The 22,609-nt window shown below is 37.4% G+C and overlaps 2 protein-coding genes across 3 annotated transcripts; both read right to left on the bottom strand.

The window, feature by feature from the left end:
* Nucleotides 1-1,429: 1,429 nt before the first annotated feature.
* LOC120483635 (germ cell-specific gene 1-like protein) lies at nucleotides 1,430-6,076 on the bottom strand. The gene is made up of 6 exons (XM_089123324.1): nucleotides 5,568-6,076; nucleotides 4,918-5,112; nucleotides 3,594-3,641; nucleotides 3,351-3,509; nucleotides 3,158-3,269; nucleotides 1,430-2,057 (listed from the first exon to the last, which is right to left on the bottom strand). Exons 1-6 carry the CDS (start codon nucleotides 5,923-5,925, stop codon nucleotides 1,658-1,660), a joined length of 1,272 nt encoding a protein of 423 aa, XP_088979450.1. The 5' UTR covers nucleotides 5,926-6,076; the 3' UTR covers nucleotides 1,430-1,657.
* Nucleotides 6,077-11,385: 5,309 nt separating this feature from the next.
* epn1b (epsin 1b) lies at nucleotides 11,386-22,588 on the bottom strand. Of its 2 annotated transcripts, XM_089123323.1 has the most exons (11): nucleotides 22,471-22,588; nucleotides 21,685-21,783; nucleotides 20,958-21,047; nucleotides 17,845-18,000; nucleotides 15,771-15,899; nucleotides 15,557-15,677; nucleotides 14,690-14,856; nucleotides 14,069-14,582; nucleotides 12,605-12,721; nucleotides 12,133-12,285; nucleotides 11,386-11,845 (listed from the first exon to the last, which is right to left on the bottom strand). In XM_089123323.1, the coding sequence occupies exons 3-11, from the start codon at nucleotides 21,024-21,026 to the stop codon at nucleotides 11,430-11,432; spliced, it is 1,842 nt and encodes a 613-aa protein (XP_088979449.1). In that variant the 5' UTR covers nucleotides 21,027-21,047; nucleotides 21,685-21,783; nucleotides 22,471-22,588; the 3' UTR covers nucleotides 11,386-11,429. The 2 variants fall into 2 exon arrangements, with proteins under 2 accessions (XP_088979449.1, XP_039534730.2); XM_039678796.2 differs by lacking the exon at nucleotides 11,386-11,845 and having other exon boundaries at nucleotides 11,992-12,285.
* Nucleotides 22,589-22,609: the final 21 nt, after the last annotated feature.

The raw sequence follows: 22,609 nt of genomic DNA on the forward strand, positions 1-22,609 counted from the left end.
TTATATAGTAATAGACTTATTTAGATTGTAGTTTGGAGGTTCATGTTCAGTTGCTGTTGTTCAGGGGTATCAAAATGTGTTGGATTTGAAACTGATGTGAAATTATTGAAGATGTTTGATTAACATATATGATGTCATTGCTTTTGTTTTTGCACTTTATTACACTGTAATATTATTATTGCATTACAGTGGCGTAAAGACAACATCTCACAAGTCTTTTCTAAGACAGCTAACTTTTTTTTATTAGAATTTTGATTTGAATATTCATATTCATACATTCATATGTCTGCTTTACCATAATATGAATGCTGTAATCTGACCATTGCGACAACATTCCCTTAAGAAAAGCATTTCTCCTCTCTTGTCCACTGTGATTTTGATTTTCTTTTCGTAGCATTCCTCATTCTGGGGAGATTATTCACATAATCTTCTGTCAAGCTTTTGAAAGCATCTGTCTAAAGCTGCTGGGATTCCTCTGTTTGTTGTAATCTGCCCATCACTCCATCTTGTTGTATATTCAGATTATGTGATATTGTGCATGGTGAAAAAAAAAAAAAAATCCAACGAAGTGGAGAATAGACGTACAGATTGACATAAGATAGAGAGCCAGATGTAATCCGAACGAGACATAATTGAAAGCACAAATGTTCCTAGAATTCCTGAAGTAAACTCTCGATATGAATCATTGAGGGAACAAACTCTTGGTCCTACACGGGGTCCTACTCTTGTGTGCAATTGTAAGTACTTAAAGGGATAGTTCACTTTTAAATTAATTTTTGGTATGTTTTAGCTTACCTCAAGGGCATATTTTTAGGTCAAACCGTTCTTGTCTGTCAGTCATATAATGCAGGTCTATGGTCACCACCTCAAAGAGCATGCACAGAGAAGTCCAAATTTAACATGATCTTAATTAAACGGTCTGTGCAAGCGCTGGAAAACGCTGGAATTGATCTCCCGCGCGTGTACGTCACTCATTGTTTATGCAGAGATTCTTCCGGGGCTTTCCAGCGCTTTCTGGCGCTTGCGCAGACCGAAGTACCCGCGCCTTCAGATCAGGTAAAAACAATATAAATGCTGTTCGTTTTCTCACACAAATCGCTCGTTTCGTGTCTTAGGCCATTAATGTGTACTTACATTTACGAGTCATTAAATCATGTTTAATCTGGACTTCTCTGTGCATGCTCTTTGAGGTGGTGACCATAGACCTGCATTATATGACTGATAGACAAAAACGGTTTGACCTAAAAATATCAAAATCGAAACTACTGCGGAAACAAAGACACCTACATCTTGGATGCCCATTGAGGTAAGCTAAAACATCTCAAAAATTAATTTCAAAGTATAACTATCATTTTAAAGGACATTTAATGCTTTAATTACAGTCCAAAATGACTCTGGACTCTGTTTTGAGAAAAGAATAAAACGATACGAAACTTCACATGTTTATTCGGAATATGCTGATTACGTGAAGGAATATTTTAATGGCTGCAATACATGTAAACGTCTTTTTCAGAATAAAGGCTTAACCAAAGTATGGATCTTAATTGGAAAATGATATGCATGTAAACTTGGTCACTGATGCTGCCAATGACGAAGGACTTCCTGCAGTTTAGTTGGGCGTTACTTCTGTGCGAATGTCCCTTTTTATCATGTCTCCTCAGCACATTTCATCATTCCCGTCCCTCTCCAACTCATCTTCCACCTCATCCATTTCTCTCTCGCAGTCCTCGCATCCCTCTCTCCCGCACCCCCTCACCAGCACCAGTCCGTGAGGACTTTTCACCCCCACCATACCCCCACCAGATACTTCCTCCCCGGGGGTCCACACAGTGTCGATAAACGCACCCTTCTGGCTTTGCTGAACCAGTTGGCTGACCGAGTAGAGGCTCCCACCACCGGTCGTGATGACCTCATCATAGGGCGGCGCGTGGCTGGCGGCACGGGCCTCCTCCAGACGGATCCGGGCACGGTGCTTCATCTCGATCACAGTCTTGGTGTAAGAGTTCAGGGTGAAAACGGCCGCTGCCATGCAACAGCTGAAGGAGATCCACGCCATGCTGTGGAGGAGCACCAATGGAGGCTTAAGTGTGAAATAAATTAGGAGTCAAAACATTTTTTTTTGTTTTTTTTTTAAATGATAATTTGCAACTTAAAGTTCAAAGGTTTGGTAAGATTTTATTGGATGCATTTATTTGATCAAAAAATACAGTAAAAGCTGTAATATTGTGAAATAGTATTACAATTTAAAATACTTGTGTTGTCTTTTAATTCTATTTTTGGATGGAAAAGCTGAATTTTCAGCATTATTACTCCAGTCTTTACTGTCATATGATCCTTCAGAAATATTTGAATATACTGATTTGGTGCACATGTAACATTTCTTATTATTATCAATGTTGAAAACAGTTGTGTTGCTTAAATTTAAGGAAACTTTGATGCAATTTTTTAATTAATAGAAAGTTAAACAGCAGCAAGGAACATCATTTATTTGAAATATCTTTTTTTTTATCTATACTATTTCAGCCCATTCTCACTCCCAAGGCGTCACCTAACTGACGCCTTGGGAAGCATTTGGACATGCTTCAATATCTGACGCTTTAGGCGCCCTTTAGCGTCAGTTAGATGACGCCCTAGGATCGCGTGTACCCTACCCCCACCCCACACCTAAACCTAACCGCGTCCTTTAACTGACGCTTTCCTTTAGCGTCAGTTAGATGACGCCGTAGGATCGCGTCATGTAAGTGACGCTAAAGGGCACCTAAAACGTCAAATATTGAAGCATGGTCAAAGGTGACGCCTTGGGGTGAGAATGCGTTGACTATTTATATACACACACATACATACACAGTATATACTGTAGAATACACACACACACACACATTTGTGTGTGATATATGAAAAAAAACATATAAAGTTATGAAAAAAACAAGTTAAGTTCTTTATTTAACATTTAATATAATTTATTAATTAATATGACAACAAACATAATGTTTATAAAACTTTTAGTTTATCTCCCGGTTTAAATAATATAATGAGTCTTTCAATGTCATCTCAGACTATTGGAGCCCATTGTATATTACAGGTGAAATAGAAAAGAAAAACACAGATATAAAGGGGAGCAAATAAAAGTATGGACAAGAGAAAGATGGAGACTTACGCAAACGACCAGCCGTAGTCCCAGGTCTGTGGTCTCCAGTCCTTGGGCCCGATGCTGACAGTCATCTGGAATACTGTTGTATACATCATATGTGCCACCATTCCCATCAGACCTAAAATGTAGAAAAGATATAGTTGTCCCTGTTTGTCTCTGTTAAGAAGCATGTTTTTCACCAAAGCTCTCAGAAACTCACCAGACAGCACAGTACACATGGCAGCAAAAGCATTGATCTTGAGCGCATGCATTTCCTTATTCAGACACAGGAGCAGCAGTTCCACCCACATCAGAAGGAAGCCCATCGCCAGGAGGCTGATGTATGCAAACTCGGATATGACTGAGAGCCACAGCACTCCTACAGCATATGAAATACAAATGAGCTATTTCAGAAACATTTCATGAACAGTTTTTCTACATGTACAACTCATAAATGTCTCACCTTGTGTTTCTCCAGGGGTCAGTTCAATAAAGCTCCGACATTTCTCACCTGTGAAGAATAAGCACAGTCTTCACCTATGCATCCATCCATCCATCCATCCACCCATCTATCTATCTATCCACCCATCTATCTATCTATCTATCTATCTATCTATCTATCTATCTATCTATCTATCTATCTATCTATCTGTCTGTCCGTCCGTCCGTCCGTCCGTCCGTCCGTCCGTCCGTCCGTCCGTCCGTCCGTCCATCCATCCATCATCCATCCATCCATCCATCCATCCATCCATCCATCCATCCATCCATCTATCTATCTATCTATCTATCTATCTATCTATCTATCTATCTATCTATCTATCTATCTGTCTGTCTGTCTATTTGTCTGTCCATCCATCCATCTATCCATCTATCTGTACGTCTATCTATCTATCTATCTATCTATCTATCTATCTATCTATCTATCTATCTATCTATCTATCTATCTGTCTGTCTGTCTGTCTGTCCGTCTGTACGTCCGTCCATCCATCCATCCATCTATCTATCTATCTATCTATCTATCTATCTATCTATCTATCTATCTATCTATACGTCTGTATGTCCAACCGTCCATCTATCTGTCCATCCGTCTCTCTGTCCATCCATCCATCCATCCATCCATCCATCCATCCATCCATCCATCCATCCTATTTATCTATCTATCTATCTGTCTGTCCGTCTATCCATCCATCCATCCATCCATCCATCCATCTATCTATCTATCTATCTATCTATCTATCTATCTATCTATCTATCTATCTATCTATCTATCTATCTATCTATCTATCTATCTATCTATCTATCTATCTATCTGTCTGTCTGTCTGTCTGTCTGTCTGTCTGTCTGTCTGTCTATCTATCTATCTATCGCATTTAAAACAGTGATGCTTATGTAACTTAAGAAACTTGTAGGCGTGTCCTCTGAGTTGTGTAAGTCTGACTTGTTGAAGCAGATGTTGAGAACTGGGGTGACCCAATGTCAGATAAATGAGAGGAAAGAAATGGCACAGCAGGAAACAGATGTTCAAGGGACTGAATCAGGACATTAGTATCAAGAACAGCTTTGACAGATGACCACGTGACAGTTGTTTATGTGTAATTGTACTTGAATTACTCCATTAATTGGATGAATATTATATGAAGAACATTACAAGACTCAATCCAGCCAAATATTGTCAAAACAATTCTGTCCGCAAAAGTGAATTTTGATGTTTTGTTGCTTTAAAATTTTTTCTTTAAAAATGAACATGCATCAGAAAGAAGCACAGATGCATAAACGCTCACAAGCACCTTCGCTGTGTTTCTCACAGGACAACCAGAAGCCAGTGTGAAAGTAGCGCAACATGTATTTGTCTTCTCCCGTCTCCCAGATGTAATGGACTGCATTTGCCAGATTTTTGGCTTTTATTCGGTCCATTTCCTCCTTCTGCTTTGGGGACATTGTCACATTGGAAGCTGGTTTCTTAGGGTCTGCTGTTGGGACCTCTGAGGAAAGAGAGAGAATTTAACTCCATGAAAAAACAATGGAAAAAAGAGGCAGACTGCTCCTGTATACACACATACCATCATTTTTGCTTTGGACTAGAATGGATCTCTCTTGCATGTAAATATCTCAGTGTTCACTTAATCTGAATGAAAACCTTCGTTTTGAATCCCACAAGATTTAGATGTAGTGATAATCTTCCTCCGTGTAAGTGGGGTTAAAATGATCTATTAGATTTGTAAAGGTTGTTTGACAAAAGATTACACTACAGCAAGTACTGATGTAAATCTCTGAACTTAACAGTTTGAAAGTGCAATAGGTTATGTCAGGAGATTATTCAGGACAAAATCTGTATGTATAAGAGACTGCACTCTAGTAATCCTAGTCAAGTGTTTTATGCAAAGCTAGAACTGGGATCTTATTTGCGAACAGTTTTCCGGTGTAGACACAACCTTACCAGCTGTGTAAGGCTGGCTGTTGTTCTGTCCGCAGTTCTTCATTTTCACAGGCGACAGACAGAGAGGTTTGACCACTTTATGTGTGCCCTCGCACCAATATGAGGTGCAGAAGGCCAGCACAGAGAGCGCTAGGGCCAGAGAGGTCAGCGAAAGAGACAGCAAGGACCGACTCCTGCGAGACATCTGCTCCAACATGGTGGAATGATACAGATAGTACCTGATAAAGCAGATAACAAGGAAAAGACAACATCCAGGCTCTGAGAAAGAAGCTTTGCATGCATATGCACCTACAGATGAAATTCCAGTTGAGGAGGAAATGCGGGCAGTGGAGTATGGGAAAGTAAGATTACTAAACATGATTGAAGCCGCATGCCAATGTCAAAAGTCAGAGAGGAGGAGTCCATGAGCGAGGGAAATGAATAGGAATTGAAGATGCAGAATTTAAGGTCTGTGGAAGTGAGATGATGAGCTGAGGAGGGAAAGGAAAGGAAATGAGACGGATTTGAGGAAGTGAAAACACTTGCCAATGCCTTTCTTAGGATTCCATATAAAAGACGCAATTTTTTTCACAGCCGGGAGAAAAATCCACAAATGTTCCCTCAGTCCACGAGCAACAAATATAGCCAATATGTCCTCAAAGCACCCAAAGTCAAAGGAAATCTTTATGCTGAATGTGTCTCTCGGATGTGTTTGTTGTTGTTCAATCAAGAAGGACCTTGTTTCTTCTCTTTGTTCTTGCCCATCTCTCCCACCTGGCCTCTTTCGTGGAGAGATTACAACATTCAGAGTATTTCGTACTTATTCCATGTCTTAATCACCATAGTCTATTTCTTTGTAATCCTTCATGATCTTGGTTAATCTAAAAGGTACATCTGTCTGTCCTGGTCCATCCAGAGCCCCCTGGAACACCTATCCACAGACCAGAGAAATGTATTATGACATCTTCAGTATTCTGAAATATTTAGATCTGTGTAAATATAGTTTTTTTTTTTCATGTGAAAATGTTAAATATCAACACTGTAAAAAAAATTGTGTTCAATTTACGGTAAAATACTGGTTGCCAGAAATGTACCGTATAAAATACGGTAGTCAGATACGGTAGTCTTAATTTACAGAAATAAAGCATATTTGTTATCTGATTTATTGTTAAATTATCAACTAATTGAAGTATTAATATCTATTTTGTACCACTGTAATACACTGACAACCAACAATCACAGCAGTGATGAGAGTCACATGATATATGGAAGCTCATCACATTAAGCTCTTCCATAAGAAACTTAATGTTAATATATAGAAGCGGCACAGTGTCATTCACTCACACATTAAACATCATGGTAACACACATGAAAAGGCAATAAACATTAAATTAACAACATTAAATGTCATAACTGATTAGAAAAAGTTTCAACAAAAATACATCAAATGTGAAGTGTCACACAGGGAATTGTGGGAATGTCAATTTATACAATGTGTTGATCATTTTCACTTTAAAGGGATAGTCCACTTTTTTGTAAAAGGCTCATTTTACCACTCCCTCAGAGTTAAACACTTTTACCGTTTTTGAATCCATTCAGCCGATTTTCTGATATTTAGAAGACTATCAGTAACCAGACAGTTTCTGGTCTCATTGACTTCCATAGTATATTTTGGAAGTCAATGAGACCAGAAACTGTCTGGTTACTGATTTTCTTCTAATTATATATATAAAAAAAATCGGCTGTATGGATTTGAAAACAGTAAAACTCAACTGTTTAACTCTGGGGGAGTGGTAAGCCTATTTCCCCCCCCAAAAAAGTGGAGTATCCCTTTAAAAACTGTAAATTTAATGGTATTTTACAGTAAAATTACATTACATTTACCATTAGATCTATCACAGTTATTTACCGTATAGCAAGGAAAGGTTCTGGTAACTAATTAACAGATTTTCACTGTAGCATTCACTGTAGCAACATCTATCCATCTATCTATCGATCTATCCATCCATCCATCCATCCATCCATATATGTATAAATTTCAACACAGATATTTAAATACTTATGATCAAATGAGGAATGAATAATTACACGATATACTTGCAGGTATATATGCAGTGCAACTGGTAATATAATTCTTACAAAAAATTCCATTCCAAAAAAAAAAAAAAAAAAGCCAATTAAATTAAATTCAAAATAAAATCGTTTTTCTCCCCACATTTTTAATAAAGGCAAAATTCATGTCCGAAAGAAATTTTATTTAAGAAAACCTACACACAAATGTTGATCACAAACAACTTCAGAAAAAATAGAAATACAACCCACCTCAGCCAACGTGCGTCTGTCTCTGCAGTTTCACTTTTATTATCTCACGGTCTCTTTTCTTTTATTCATTCTCATCCTTGAATGTATGTTCATGACAAACCCACCCAGATTTCACTTAATCTGCCCAAGTCCATCTGTTCCTTCGATTCTGCCTCTTTCTATAGTTCCATTTAAATCTCTCTCTCTCTCTCTCTCTCTCTCTTCGCCCACAACCAGGTTACATTCATCTCCTCCATGTAAGACTGTTGAATTAAAGGATTCTCTTTAGATGTTCACAGTGTCAAGTCCTCACAAACACATGTATTTTATTTATATAATCTTAAGAGCTTTTCAGACAGCATTGTATCTTCATGAACCACATCTAAAACCAAGCCAAATAACTAGTGTCGGACAATTCTTTATTTCTCTTCTTTCATCAGTTAAGGATGCAGTAGCCTATAAAGGTTACGAATATGATTACAGGTTCAGTATAAATGGCAGCGGAAAACTGTGAAAATAAATAAATAAAATTACATTATGGAATTGTGGTGTTTTTTTGTTTGTTTGTTTTTTTCCCCCTGAAATCTTTTCTCTACAGGAAAACTGAAATGGTGAGTCTTGGAGATCCCAATAGAATCATGTTCCCCCTGGTGGTTAAAAGACTATTGTGCAATAACATGACTCAGATAATGATTTTATGTGGTAATTAATAGAAATAGGGCTTACAGTGAGTTCATTTTAAGATTTTTTAACTTAATCTGTTATGTTAGCTCCTTTCCTCATTATGAAGCCTTGCAGTCAATCAAGAATGAACTTTTTTGCCCATTTGATAAAAAGCCAATTTAAATGAATTGGCTGAAACTGAAACATAACGCAAATAATAAAGTCACTAGAATGAAGGATATGCTTTTCAATGATCTTGTCACTTTATTCTTAAATTGTGCACTTTCACAGGTAACACCACAGGTTTACCATAGCTGGTTAAATAAATAAATAAATATATTTGTAATACAATATAAAATCGTAACTGAACCTATAATTATAGCCGATGTGGAAAATATATGCTTTTTTCATACATTTTTTTTTAAATTTCATCAAATTATAATGAATTTGATCTTACAGCACACTCTTCCTTCAGATAAATGACCAAAAGAAAAAGTCAGATTAATAAATAAATAAATAAATAAATGCAACAATAAAAATAAACATATTTTGCAACAGACAGCAAACTGAACATGAATCTTCTTTATATCAATATTCAAACGTTTTATATCTTTCTCTTCATGTAATCTCTTATTCCTCTCATATTGTTAACTTGCTTAAATAAGCAACAATTCCCAACAAATATTGTGCATGATCGCCACTTACAATGTTACCTTGACTAAAGAACAGATCAATTTCAAACCACATAACATAACCCCCCCAAAAAAGAAAGGAAAATTGAGGTGTTCAGTTTTAGGACCCTAAAAGTTTAATACACCCCATACCTGACGTAACCAACTAAAGCATAAAGCTGTTTATGACTGGAATGTTTTTTTTTAATCATAATAATCACTACAAGCCACATATGGATATTTCAATATGCACAATCCTGTGTTTTATGCTTAAAATAGCAATAAAAGACAAATATATTCAATGATGGTTACAATGTCAAAGCACGTCTAGGTCTCCAACTTGGTGGCTTCCTTGGTTATTCAGGTATGTTTGGGAATACAAATCAGTTTTTTTTTAACTCCTCATAGCAAGTTAGATGTTTATCCAGCTATGTTATGTAGCTACGTTTGGGGTCACTAAGATTTTTTTTAATGTTTTTGAAAGTCTCTTGGGCTCATCAAGGCTTAAACTGAAACATGATACAGTAAAACATTCCGGTGAAATATTACAATTTAAAATTAGGGTATTCTATTCTAATATATTGGAAATGTAATTTATTCCTGTGATAGCAAAGCTGAGTTTTCAGTAGTCTTCAGTGTCACATAATCCAGATTTGCTGCTAAAGCTGCTTAAAGAAGTAGTTCACTTTAAAAAAAAAAAACTTTTGCTAATAATTTACTCAACCCCATGTCATCCAAGATGTCCACGTCTTTCTTTCTTCAGTTGAAAAGAAATTAAGGGTTTTGATGAAAACATTCCAGGATTTTTTCCATATAATGGACTTCAATGGGAACCAAACGGTTCAAGGTCCAAATGAGAGTTTCAGTGCAGCTTCAAAGGGCTTTAAACGACACCAGACGATGAATAAGGGTCTTATCTAGCGAAAAACAATCGGTCATTTAAAAAAATTAAAAAGTTTCACCTTGCTCTGTTCTGTGATGAGCGTTCGTGACTCTCCTGTTCAAACCCGTTCATCAAAATGAACAAATCTTTTTTTCGAGTCATGATTCGAAGGGTCCTAGATAAGATCCTGGTGTCGTTTAAAGCCCTTTGAAGCTGCACTGAAACTCTCATTTGGACCTTGAACCGTTTGGTTCCCATTGAAGTCCATTATGTGGAGAAAATCCTGGAATGTTTTCATCAAAAACCTTAATTCCTTTTCGACTGAAGAAAGAAAGGCGAGGACATCTTGGATGACATGGGGGTAGGGTTGGGTATTGAGAATCGAGTATCGATTGGAACCGGGACTAACTTTTCGTTTTTCCCGGAATCGTTCAAAAGTTAAAATTTCGATTCCTAGTTTCGATATTCACAGTCCGCCGAGCGGAAGAAGAAACCGCTGAACAACACCAACACCAAGCGTCTACCGGAAGTGTTGGCATAACCGCACTGGTCGAACATGAGTAGCTTACGTCGGCGGTCCAAAGTGCGGCTTCACTTTTCTAAAAATAACGAAATCTCGGCAAAATGCAAAATTTGTGACGAAAGGTGTATTTGTGACAGAAGGAGTATTTCCTTCAGAAAGGATTATTTCCTTCCGAAAGACCGTTGGTTAGCAAGGTTAGCTAAACTTTTTTGACCCTGCCTCTTAAAAGAATCAGAATCAAATTCGTTAGGAACCGGAATCGAAACAAGGAATCGGAAACGGAATCAGAATCGTTCAAATTCAAACGATACCCAACCCTACATGGGGGTGAGTAAATTATCAGCAAAAGTGTTTTTAAAAGTGAACTACTCCTTTAATATCTTTTTTGTGAGTGTGTGTGGAAACCATGATACATTTTTAAGGATTTTTGATGAATAGAAAGTTCCAAAGAACAGCATTTATTTGAAATTCAATTCTTTTGTAACATTAATGCATTTACTGATGAAGTGTCCTTGCTGAATAAAAGCATATATTTCCTTAAAAATATCTTACTGGCCCCAAACTTTTGCAAAATCTGCCAGTGGCAGGTCAGATATTCCAGTAGATAAGCCAGTTATCTTCTAAAACACACTGAAAAACTCCAACAAGTGAATTAACCAAACACCTGCTTCAATCATGTTGGAAAGGCAGGGGTATGCATGCTTTTTTTCCCCAAAACATAAAACATACGGTATATTGTTGCTCATTAATATTTAAATATTTGCACACACTTATACACACACATAATCAATTAGGATCGATGAAGGCGGTGGGGAAAGGAGAAGGCTAGGGATGAAGAGACCTCAAAAAATGTTATTTCCTTTCCCAACTGCCCCAGTTCCAGAGCCCCAAACCAATGGAGGTCGATGAAGAACTGGAGCTTGTGGGGTAACCCTTCCTGTGAGAGACATAGAAGAAAACTCACCAATAAGAGGGCCAGCAGTGCTGGGTCGTACCATTCTAGCCGCTGTGTGAGGGTTAGCCATGGGAAAGCCCATGTTGGGCATCGTCAAAGCTGAAAGGCTTGCATTCTGGGTTGGAGATGCCATATGGGTGGCAGGCACCCCAAAGGCTGAGTTTAAGGGGGAGAGGCCACTGGAACAGGGTGTCATGGCATTAAAACCAAAATAATTTGGAATGGATGGCTGTGCAACAGAACCGCCTGCATTCGATATGCTGCCGCCCAATGGTCTGCTAAAACCTGTGGCTGGCAAAACACCTGGGAAGGATGAAAGTTGAAAGTGTGCAAACCAAAAAGGGAAGATGGGGAGGGAGGGAGAGAGAAGGGAAATGGATAGCATATAGAAGCAGGGATAAAGCAGGTTGAGATGGGATCAACATCAACTACGTACAGGTTATGTTCTGACTATATGAACTCTAGGCTTGTAAAACATCGCATCACAAACACTCAAAAATAAACAGATAACTATACAGTGCTTCTCTCTTTTATTCTCAGTCGCTCTTATTGTCAGTGTCTCTCTCTCTCTCTCTCTCAGCCCTCCTTACCCGGGGCTTTTTGAGTGGGGATGGAGCTGAGAGGGGGCTGTTTCGGTTTGGGCTTGACTGACATAAGAGAGTCCAAGTCCACCAATGAAGCACCTTCTCCGAGGAAGGACACTGGCTTTTTGGTCTCCTCAGCAGGTTTTGTAGAAGTGTCACCTATTGAGAGAAAAATAAATTTGACAGTTACCAAACAGTTGAGGGACCCCATTGACTTCCATAGTATTTTTTTCCTACTATGGAAGTCCATCAACTGTCCGGTTGTAGACATTCTTCAAAATATCATATCAACTTATGTTCAGCAGAATAAAGAAACTCATACAGGTTTAAAACAACTTGAGGGTGTGTAAATGATGACAGAATTTGAATGTTTAAGTGAACTGTTCCTTTAAGACTAAGTTAACCTGTTAATTGACCATGGAAAATAAGATTTGAGACTGCAGACACGAATGGAGAAAGAAAGCTGTTCCATTAGTACCGTTTTCAGAGGAACCTCCCCATGGATCTGATTTACCCCCATCACCGAAAGGGTCACCAGTCGTCACAGCAGCGGATGGGGCACCCCACGGGTCATTCGCAGTGGGGGGTGAAGATGCTGAGAGTAAGAAATACAATGATTAGGTGGAAAAGTGAGCTTTTAGTGTAATTCTCCTGAAAGTACATTTATTTTGTTAGTTTAAACAATCATATGGAGTAGAGCCCGACCGATAAAGGATTTTGAAGGCCGATACCGATACAAATATTTTGGGGTTTTAAAATCCGATATTCCGATATATCGGCCGATATTTTATTTATTTATTTGAAACTGGACATGATAGTCACAAATTTTGTCATGCTTATTTGAGTTAAGAGAACTGATGGGGATGTTCTTTTAATTGTTATTCAAGCAATGTATGTATCGTGACCCACTCAACGAGTGTTGTCAACAGGAACGGTGTAGAGTGCCCTCTGGTGGACAAACTATACAACTCCAACACTCATGACATGGTTCAAGCGTGTTTCGTCCGTTTTTATTTTATTTTTGAAATATTCGTTTATCGGCCATTATAACTGCCGATACCGATAGTTTGGAAAATGCCTAATATCGGCCGATAATATCGGTCTGCCGATATATCGGTCTGGCTCTAATATGGAGCATGTGAAATCTGACATATCTGACATAACACCATCACTTACTTATTAGTGTTTCGTTTAAACTGTAATTTACATTTACACGAATGTTCAAAAGTTTGAGGTCGGTAAAATTCAATAATGTTTTTAAACGAAATCTCTTATGCTCACCAAAGCAGCATTAATATTTGATCTGTAATACATATTACAGACCATTTTGCCAGATGTAAACAACACTGGTCCAGAAACACTTCCTGTTTCAGTTTGTAACTGTTTTCTTTATTTCACATGTAAAGAAAACATCTTAAAGATGTTTGTTTAACTTTTTGATTCAGTTTTATATGTTCTGTTGGTTGTGTTTAATCCCAGCTTTTATGTAGTGTTAAAAAACTGAAACAGGAAGTGCTTCTGGACCAGTGTTGTTTACATCTTGCAAAATGTAATAAAATGTCTATAGTAATATTATACAGCATAACTGGTTTGTTTTATTGGAAAACTGAATTTTTAGACTTCAGTGTCACATGATCCTTAAGGAATCATTCAAATACGCTGATTTGGAGCTCAAGTAACATTTCTTCTTTATTATCAATGTTTTCATGTTTTTCTGGAAACCATGAGACTTTTTTCAGGATTATGTGATGAATAGGAAGTTCAAAAGAACATCATTGATTTGTTAATTAGGTTTAAAACAAAAAACAAAAAAACTGTTGTGTAAATTCACCAAATTTTGAAGCAATTGTCAGTAACATTTGTGTAAACAGTAACATAATTGTCAGGGAGTCAAAAGCTCATGTCATATGTGATGTATCTGTTCTTTTAAGCCACTTTTTACCTGCTGTGCCCCAAGGGTCATTATCTGCTTTTGAACCATCGCCAAATGGATCAGACGTGACTGGTGATGCCCCCCACGGGTCAGAGTTTGCAGGTGCTGAATCCTGCACACTATCCGCCGGTGCTCCCCATGGATCTGATATTGCTGCGTCAGAGTCTTTCGCCGTTTCAGCCCCCCATGGATCATTCGTTGAATTATTCTCCGAAATTCCAGCAGAGTCACCCCATGGGTCACTGGCGGCAGGTGGAGAACCATTCTCGGCACTGGCAGATGTTCCCCATGGATCATTGGATGCGGGTGCAGATTCGGTTTTCCCATCAGCAGATTCACCCCAGGGATTAGAAGCTGAACTGGATTCCTTTGCCTCATCAGACGAGGCCCCCCACGGGTCGTTGGTAGCAAGGGCGGATTCGTTGGATGCGTCGGATGGGGCTCCCCAGGGGTCCGAGCTGGACGGAGGTGTTGCCGTTGCTCCTTTTTCCCAAAGATCTGGCTCTGTGTCACCTTCCTTTGCCTGAATCCACACATTTCCATCATGTCAGCTTAGACAGTCTGATAATAGTCAGACACTGTGATAACACTCAATTCGAATACAATAAAGTTATTGATCAGTCTGCTTACCCGTCTCTCTGCCTCTTTCCTCTCGGCCTCCAGACGTTTTTGCTCTTCCTTCTTCTTGGCCATGGCAGCGGTCAGGTCAGCCACCGATGGGATGTTGTCCAGGGAGGGCAGCCCTGTATATGGGGGGATCTCTGGCTTTTCTTTTTCTGGTCCTGCAGCAGAGGATGCTGACATAAAAAAAGAGAGTTAAATAGATATAATAATAAAAAAAGAGTCAAGACCAAAAGCTTACAAGCTTACACTGCAATATTAAGCAGCATCTTTAAAATTGATAATAATAAGAAATGTCTCTTGACCAAATCAGCATATTATAATCATTTCTGAAGGACATCTCAAGGACAAAATTCAGCTTTGCCGTCAAAAGAATAAATTACCATTTAAAATATATTAAAATAGAAGGCAGTTATTTTAAATTGCAATTATATTTAAAAATATTATCAACCCCAAACTTATATTGAATCTGTATGTTAAAGATAAAAGTGTGAATAGATTTAAAAATAAGAAGAGACCAAAGCACTATAGCAGACCTACAGACTTTCCAAGTTTGAAGGTTCATAAAGAAATACAACAAAAGTGAATGGTTAATATACTGTAGATAATAAACAAGTACAATAACAAGTTGTATGTGTTACTTTTACAGTGCTTCTTATGTCCTTTTTGGAGGTTCAGCAAAAAAATATATTGTTGTGTTTCATGGAAGAACGAAAATGAATAAATCATGACACAATTTTCATTTTCAGGTACACTGTCCCTTTAAATAAATTTAACAATCGTAATATGTGTAATACCCACCGGAAACTGAAATAACTGAATATGACGTGAAGCTCATATATGCAAGAAAAGTGCTCACGGGTTCATGAGTCTTACCAGTGGGAGCCTTTGTCAACTTGTCTTTTGTCTTCATAGCAAATGCCCTCTCCTCTTTCCTCTTTTCCTCATCCTCAATCAGCACCATCACTATCTTAGCCTTTTCTCTCACATTCACCCCCTAAAAGAGCAAATCCATTATCCATAAGCTTTAAGACCTTTATCATCTATTATTAATGTAATGAGTGTAGAAGAATCAAATATTTTGCGGTACCTGGTCCTTTCCATCCTTGTCTGTGAAGCGGTACTCTACTAAGATCTTGATAATGTGAATGTTCTCCACACACTGCTGAGGGATGCGGTCAGAGCCCGTTTTCAACAGATATTCAAGAAGGGTTAAAGACTGTTGATGAAAAAAGAGAAAAACATGATCTGTTAGGTGTTTTGACAATCCTTTCCTTGTACATTTAAATTTGTGGTCTGTAAGTTTTTTTTTTTATGTTTTAGAGAGAAGTCATTTACTGTAAGCTCACCAAGAATGCATTTATTTGATCAAAAACACAGTAAAATATATTGTGAAACAACATTTTAAAATAACTTTTTTATTTGTATGTATTTTAACATTTTTAATTATTCCTATGATGTCAAAGCTGAATTTTAGACGTTACTCTAAAGTTCAAGGTCACATGATCCGTCAGAAATAATTCTAATATGCTGATTTGCTGTTTAAGAATAATTTGAAAACTGTTAAATATTTTTGTGTATTCCCAGGATTATTTGATTAATCTGAAGTGTAAAAGATCAGCATTTATCTGGAAAATAATTTTTTTTGCAATTTTTTTTTCCACAAGGCTCTATTTTGGATCCTCTGTTTTTTTTTTGTTCTCCCTATATGCTTCCTCTAGGCTCTAGCTTTCAAAAGTAAAGTGTAGTTTATCATTATTATGCTGATGATACACAACTTCACCTTCCTGTCAGGTCAAACGATTGTTGTTCCATCAGTAATCTCATGTTTTAAGGAAGTTTAATTATGGATGTCTGACAATTTCCTCAAGCTTAATGAGAATAAAACTGAGGCCATTGGTTTTGGTTCTTTATTGTGTATCACTGACCTTGACAATCAGTTAGGTACTCTGTTTGTTTAACCTTGCATGATAGAGTTGGGTGTCATCTAAGATTCTGGCGTTTTATATGAGAAGTAGATAAATGCTGTTATTAAAGGAAGCTTTTTACATCTCAAGTCCATTGCCAAATTAAAACTGTTCGTCTGTCAGAAGGACATGGAAATAGTAATTCATGCACTTATCACAATCCAGTTGGATGCAATGCTTATATGTGGGTTTGTCTTAGTCTACTTTTTCATATAAGGAATAGCACATATCACCCCTGTACTGTTCTCCCTTTCCCTACATTGGTTACCAGTTAGCTATAGAGATCAAATTTAAGGTTCTGCTAGCAATTAAATCCTTGCATGGTCTAGCCCCACAATTCATTTCTGATTTTTTTAAATTTTATTCTGTACCTAGGTCTCTTCATTCAAATCAGTTACTTCTTTCTGTTCCTCATCCTGCTTGAAATCCAAGCGTGATCAGGCATTTGTAGTTGTAGCCGCCAGGTTGTGGAATGCACAATTGTTTTTTGTTAGCTCTTCTTCCATACTGGCAATATTTAGATCTAGGTTGAAGACGCATGTTTCTCTTTACCCTATGACGTGGTTTGAGATGTTTTGATTTGCAAGGGGTTTTATTTGCATGTTTTATTAGATCTTTTTTAAAACTTAATTCAGTAAAAAATAGGCAATTTAATGTTTTACTTTATTTCTTTTTGATTGCACAGCACTTTTGGTATAACGTGTTGTTTTTAAATGTCCTTTATAAATAAACTTGAATCTTTCTTTAAAAAATTGTTTTCTATTATTATTATTAGTAATACAATAAAAAATAATGGGTGTTATGGGCCCCTTTAAAATGTATTTCTACATGATGCTTAAACTAGCACCACTAAATATAGTGTAACTCAATCTCTCTTTCTGTATTTCTCTTTGTCTCTCACTCTCTCAATAACAAAACAAAAGCTGTAAGTAAACATCGGAGGAAGAAACATCATGGCAGTGAAGCTGAATGGAAAATCCTGCCTGTACATAATCAAACACTGCAGAGGCAGCATCAATGCCCTGCTGACAAAAAAAAAACCCAGCCACCAATCAGGTAACATGATCGGGTGCACGATAGAGTCGCAATAACGATCACTTGCTATAAATATTCAATCAGTCTGAGCAGGCAAGCAAGCTCAGAATCCGGTTCCTTTAAACCCGGTGACTGTTCTCTTCTGTTCTCTCCTTCACTCACCTTGTACACGTGCCTCCAATTCTTGTCATCATTGAGGCGTTTCCAGAGCATGGCCAAAATCTCGTTACAGGCCACCACATTGTAGGTCAGGTCGGAGATGTCGGCCATCTGGGAGCTCGATGGCCCCCAGGGGTCATTAGAGGTTGCTTCCCGAACCTACAAAATATATCCAACGTATAAAACACTAACCAATAACTCAGAGTTTTCTGTCTCAACAATGTAAATTAATCTGCACTGGGTACAAAAGATACACTCAGAATCGCTTATTCTCATAGAATATGAATTGAATATATGGATGGCAGATATCTAAGAATAAAAGATTTCAGTAAAGAAATTTGTATAGTATAAAAATTGTATCCCACAATGCAATGACCCTTCATTTGAAAGCCACATTTCTATCATCTGTAAAACTGCATTCTTCCATCTTAAAAAACTGCAAAAAATAATCCTAAAAAAAAACAGTAAACTACTGGCAGCTGTGGTTGCCAGCATCATACTGTAAAAATACGGTGTGTTACTGTTTTTGAAATTCACTGTAAAAAATAATCCTGTAAAAAAACAGTAAACTACTGGCAGCTTTGGTTGCCAGCATCATACTGTAACTATAAGGTGTGTTACTTTTTTGTAGCTGACAACACGGTTTTTGGCTGTTAATTTCAAAAACAGTAACACACCGTATAGTTACGGAATGATGCTGGCAACTACAGCTGCCAGTAGTTTACCGTTTTTTTACAGGATTATTTTTTACAGTAAATTACGACACATGCAGAAAAGTTAGTTCATGCGTTCATGACCTCAAGGCTAGATTATTGTAATACCCTACTGGGTGGTTGCCCTGCGCGCTTAATAAACATACTACAGCTGGTCCAAGACACAACAGTTAGAGTCCTCTCTAGAACAAGGTAGAATGACCATATAAGCCCGAATCTGTTAACACAGCATTGGCTCCCTATTAAAGGACAACTCCGGCGCAAAATGAACCTTTGGTCTAATTACACATTTCTACCTAGTCAACCGTTATCTGAGATTTGTTTTCATGATTGCCGAATGTAAATAGTTTTATCTCTAAAAACAGTTTAGCCTATAACGCTAGTTCACTGCTAGTATATAAGGCATAGAGTAATGACAAATAAAAATCGCTTGTTATTACCACTAACAAGGCTCAAAATAGCCCCACACCAAAACGACAGCATAACAAGGGTCCCTACATTCAAACCGAAGCGTTGAGAACTTTGTCAGTGTCCACACAGTTTAATAAGAAGATATTTTATACACACAGTAAATTTCGCGAATACAGGAAGAAGCCATCTTTGAAAAATAGTCTCTACCAGTCGATCTACGAACGCCGATCCAAGTGCGCTGAACTGTGCAGAATCTCATATGATCCGTTGTTTCCAGGAGAAACACAAACACAAACCGTTTACTTGTCTTCAATATGTACACGTAGCCTACTGTTCGCGCTCACCTTATCACCTTATTCACATCTCACCAGCGCACTTGGATCGGCGTTCGTAGATTGACTGGTAGAGACTATTTTTCCAAGATGGCTTCTTCCTGAATTCGCGAAATTTACTGTGTGTATAAAACATCTGCTTATTAAACTGTATGGACACTGACAAAGTTCTCAATGCTTCGGTTTGAATGTAGGGACTCTTTTTATGCTGTCGTGTTAGTGTGGGGCTATTTTGAGCCTTTTTAGTGGTAATAACAAGCGATTTTTATTTGTCATTACTCTATGCCCTATATACTAGCATTATACTAGCGTTATAGGCTAAACTGTTTTTAGAGATAAAACTATTTACATTCGGCAATCATGAAAACAAATCTCAGTTAACGGTTGACTAGGTAACAATGTGTAATTAGACTAAAGCTTCATTTTGCGCCGGAGTTGTCCTTTAAACATCACATACATTTTTAAATCTTGCTCATTACTTACAAAGTACTAAATGGCTTAGCTCTTAACACATTATAGTCCTTCACGTCTATTGCGATCTAAAAATTCTGGCCAGTTGATAATATACAAAAAATATCAAAATCAACTGCAGGCGGTAGATCCTTTTTCTATTTAGCACCTAAACTTTGGAACCGACTTCCTAACCTAGAACGGGAAGCAGACACACTCTGTCAGTTTAATATATTGTCTAAAAACAGGTTTAACCCATCATATTTCTATAATGTGATTGTTAGGTTGCATAAAAGAGGTCAAGCTGGAACCGGGAACACTTTCTATAACACCTGATGTACTTGTTACATTGTAACAAGAATGACATCTATGCTAATATTAGTCTCTCTGTTTATCCCGAGGTTACCGTAGTCAGCCGGATCGGGTCCATATCCAGATCAGATGTTGGACCTACACCTAGACACAACCACAATGCAGACCTGAACGTCAGCAAAGATCCTGTCAACTAGACAGTCCCCTGTGAAGGCATGGTCGACATGACAGTCATTGGCACAGATCGTCAGCAGAGACCACAAGAACCAGACAGGTCCTCCGCACACACCCTACGGCCAGCTTCAGCTCCACACCGATGTGATGAATCCGATCTTCAAGCAAAAGGAACTAGATGAATATTTTAATGCTATCGATCCGCAATCTGATTTCAGCATGAATCATAATCCGATCGTGTTCGTTCATTGGCCGGAGGAGAACTGGCACCACAATTGACCCTGGTTTTCCCAAGGATTTTTTTTCTCCATTCTGTCACCTGATGGAGTTTTGGGTCCTTGACACTGTCATCTCTGGCTTGCATATTTCAGGATGCTCAAACTCAACAATATTGATTTGATTTCACTGACATTATCGGATAAAAACTGAACTGAGCTGGACGATGACTTCACTGTTTTCTGCAGATGAAATGAACTAATTTAATAATTGATTATCTTTACACCGGAACTGATATCAGTTGAACAATGACACTATTTTCTTTTAGAGCTGCTGTACAGCATTATTGAAACAATTTTCAGTTAACACTCTAAAAGCTGCTTTGAAATAATCTTATCGTATAAAGCGGTGTATAAATAAAGGTGACTTGACTTATAGTTGATACAGACAAAAGTCTCACCTTGAAGACTTGAATGGGGTCGACAAAAGAGTAAGAGGAAAAACTCACCTTGACCTCTGCCTCGGAGAAGTTCTGAACAAGGTTCTTCAGTTGGCGTCGCAGCATTGAGTGAGTCATGATGGCGGTTTTGTCCTAGACCTTTTTAAGGAATTGAAATAGTTTTTTACATTTTTTATTGTAAAGTACACATTGTTCCACAAAAATGCAAGTAGGATCATCATTGTTACTCATTGCAAATACAGCATGGATCAAAAATGGCTTCTTATATTTCAAAATCATTGTTTGATAACTTTGATAATTAGGAAACAGATCCTTTATAATACAGCATCAGGCACTATTAGTTATGTTATTAATCTAATTACAATATAAGTTATATATCAGCCAGTGGTTTTTTTTTTTTAGTTTTATTGAGATAATATTAGTTTTTGTTTTAATATTTTCCATTTTCATTTTCAATTTTAGGAAAAGTTTTAGTAATTATTATATATCTCTATAGTTGTTCATTTTTAGTTATAAACTAAAGTTAAACTAAATGAAAATGAAAAATGCAGCCTTGGCAATTATCTGAAATAAAATATGTTTAACTTTTTCTATTTTATTAAATAAAAAAACATTATTCATTAGCTTATATTTTAGTTTTAGTTACTGTATTAATTAAATGAACCCTAATCAGAGGATATGATACATCTGCTATTATGAATAGTTTATTAACAATATCACAAATGCAAATGAAATTAAAAGGATATTCATCATTGAATTATTCTGCTCCACTTACCTGCTAAGTAAAGGATGTAAAAATGGCTGTTGACTGAATTTCTCAATCGCTGACAGGCACTTCAGTCCATGAGCCTTTCCCTATGGAGACTTTATAGACCTATACAGCATAAATATGAGGATAGACTCTGTAACTATGGTGTTTCGATGAAATATTTCGACCAGAAATTTACATTCTGTCAAAGTTAGTAGAAAATAAAGATTATTTATGTGCTACTCTTTGGTATATAGAAGAGCATATATTCATAATAGCTAAAGACTATATATTTATTAATAATAATAACATCAACAGCCAATATCCTTTCAAACAGCATTATCCAGCTATCAATAATGCTTGATTTTATGTTATTTTCAACAGAAAATCCAATCTTAATATTTCCCAAATGCTATGTGATCCAAATGATCGCTGATTTATTTATCACTATAGACATCAACCAATGCTGGCTGCAGACACCAAACACCTCTAAGGTAATGTACATGAGAGCATCATTTGATGACCATCACATAGACATGACATGATGAACTAGATCGCTTTATTTATATAGAATTAACTGTCGCATCATGTCTGATCGTGCCCTGACTGTAATCTGACGCCTGCAAAAGCTGATATTGGTTTGGTGAATGGAGAGCCATCGCCTTAAAACAGGAGGATACTAATGCATGAGCATACACTGCGTCTTAGCTAAAGATTTAAGTTACATAGCATCGCTTCTTACGTCAGCTCAGCGACAAAATATCTGATTTATTGATGGATACTATACGTATATATTTATATTGTAATACCAACCTTTTGGAAGAATGGACAGGAGAGATGATGATGAGAGGCTTTTCCAGAAGCGGAAATTTCCGCTTCCGTTTACGGCTACCTGTCAAAAAACGAACGTAGCCTTCCTACTGAATATTCATGAGGTGGGGTTGGCGGTTTG

Source organism: Pimephales promelas, chromosome 18 (assembly GCF_988280905.1).
Source record: "Pimephales promelas chromosome 18, fPimPro1.hap1.1, whole genome shotgun sequence".
NCBI lineage: Eukaryota > Metazoa > Chordata > Actinopteri > Cypriniformes > Leuciscidae > Pimephales > Pimephales promelas.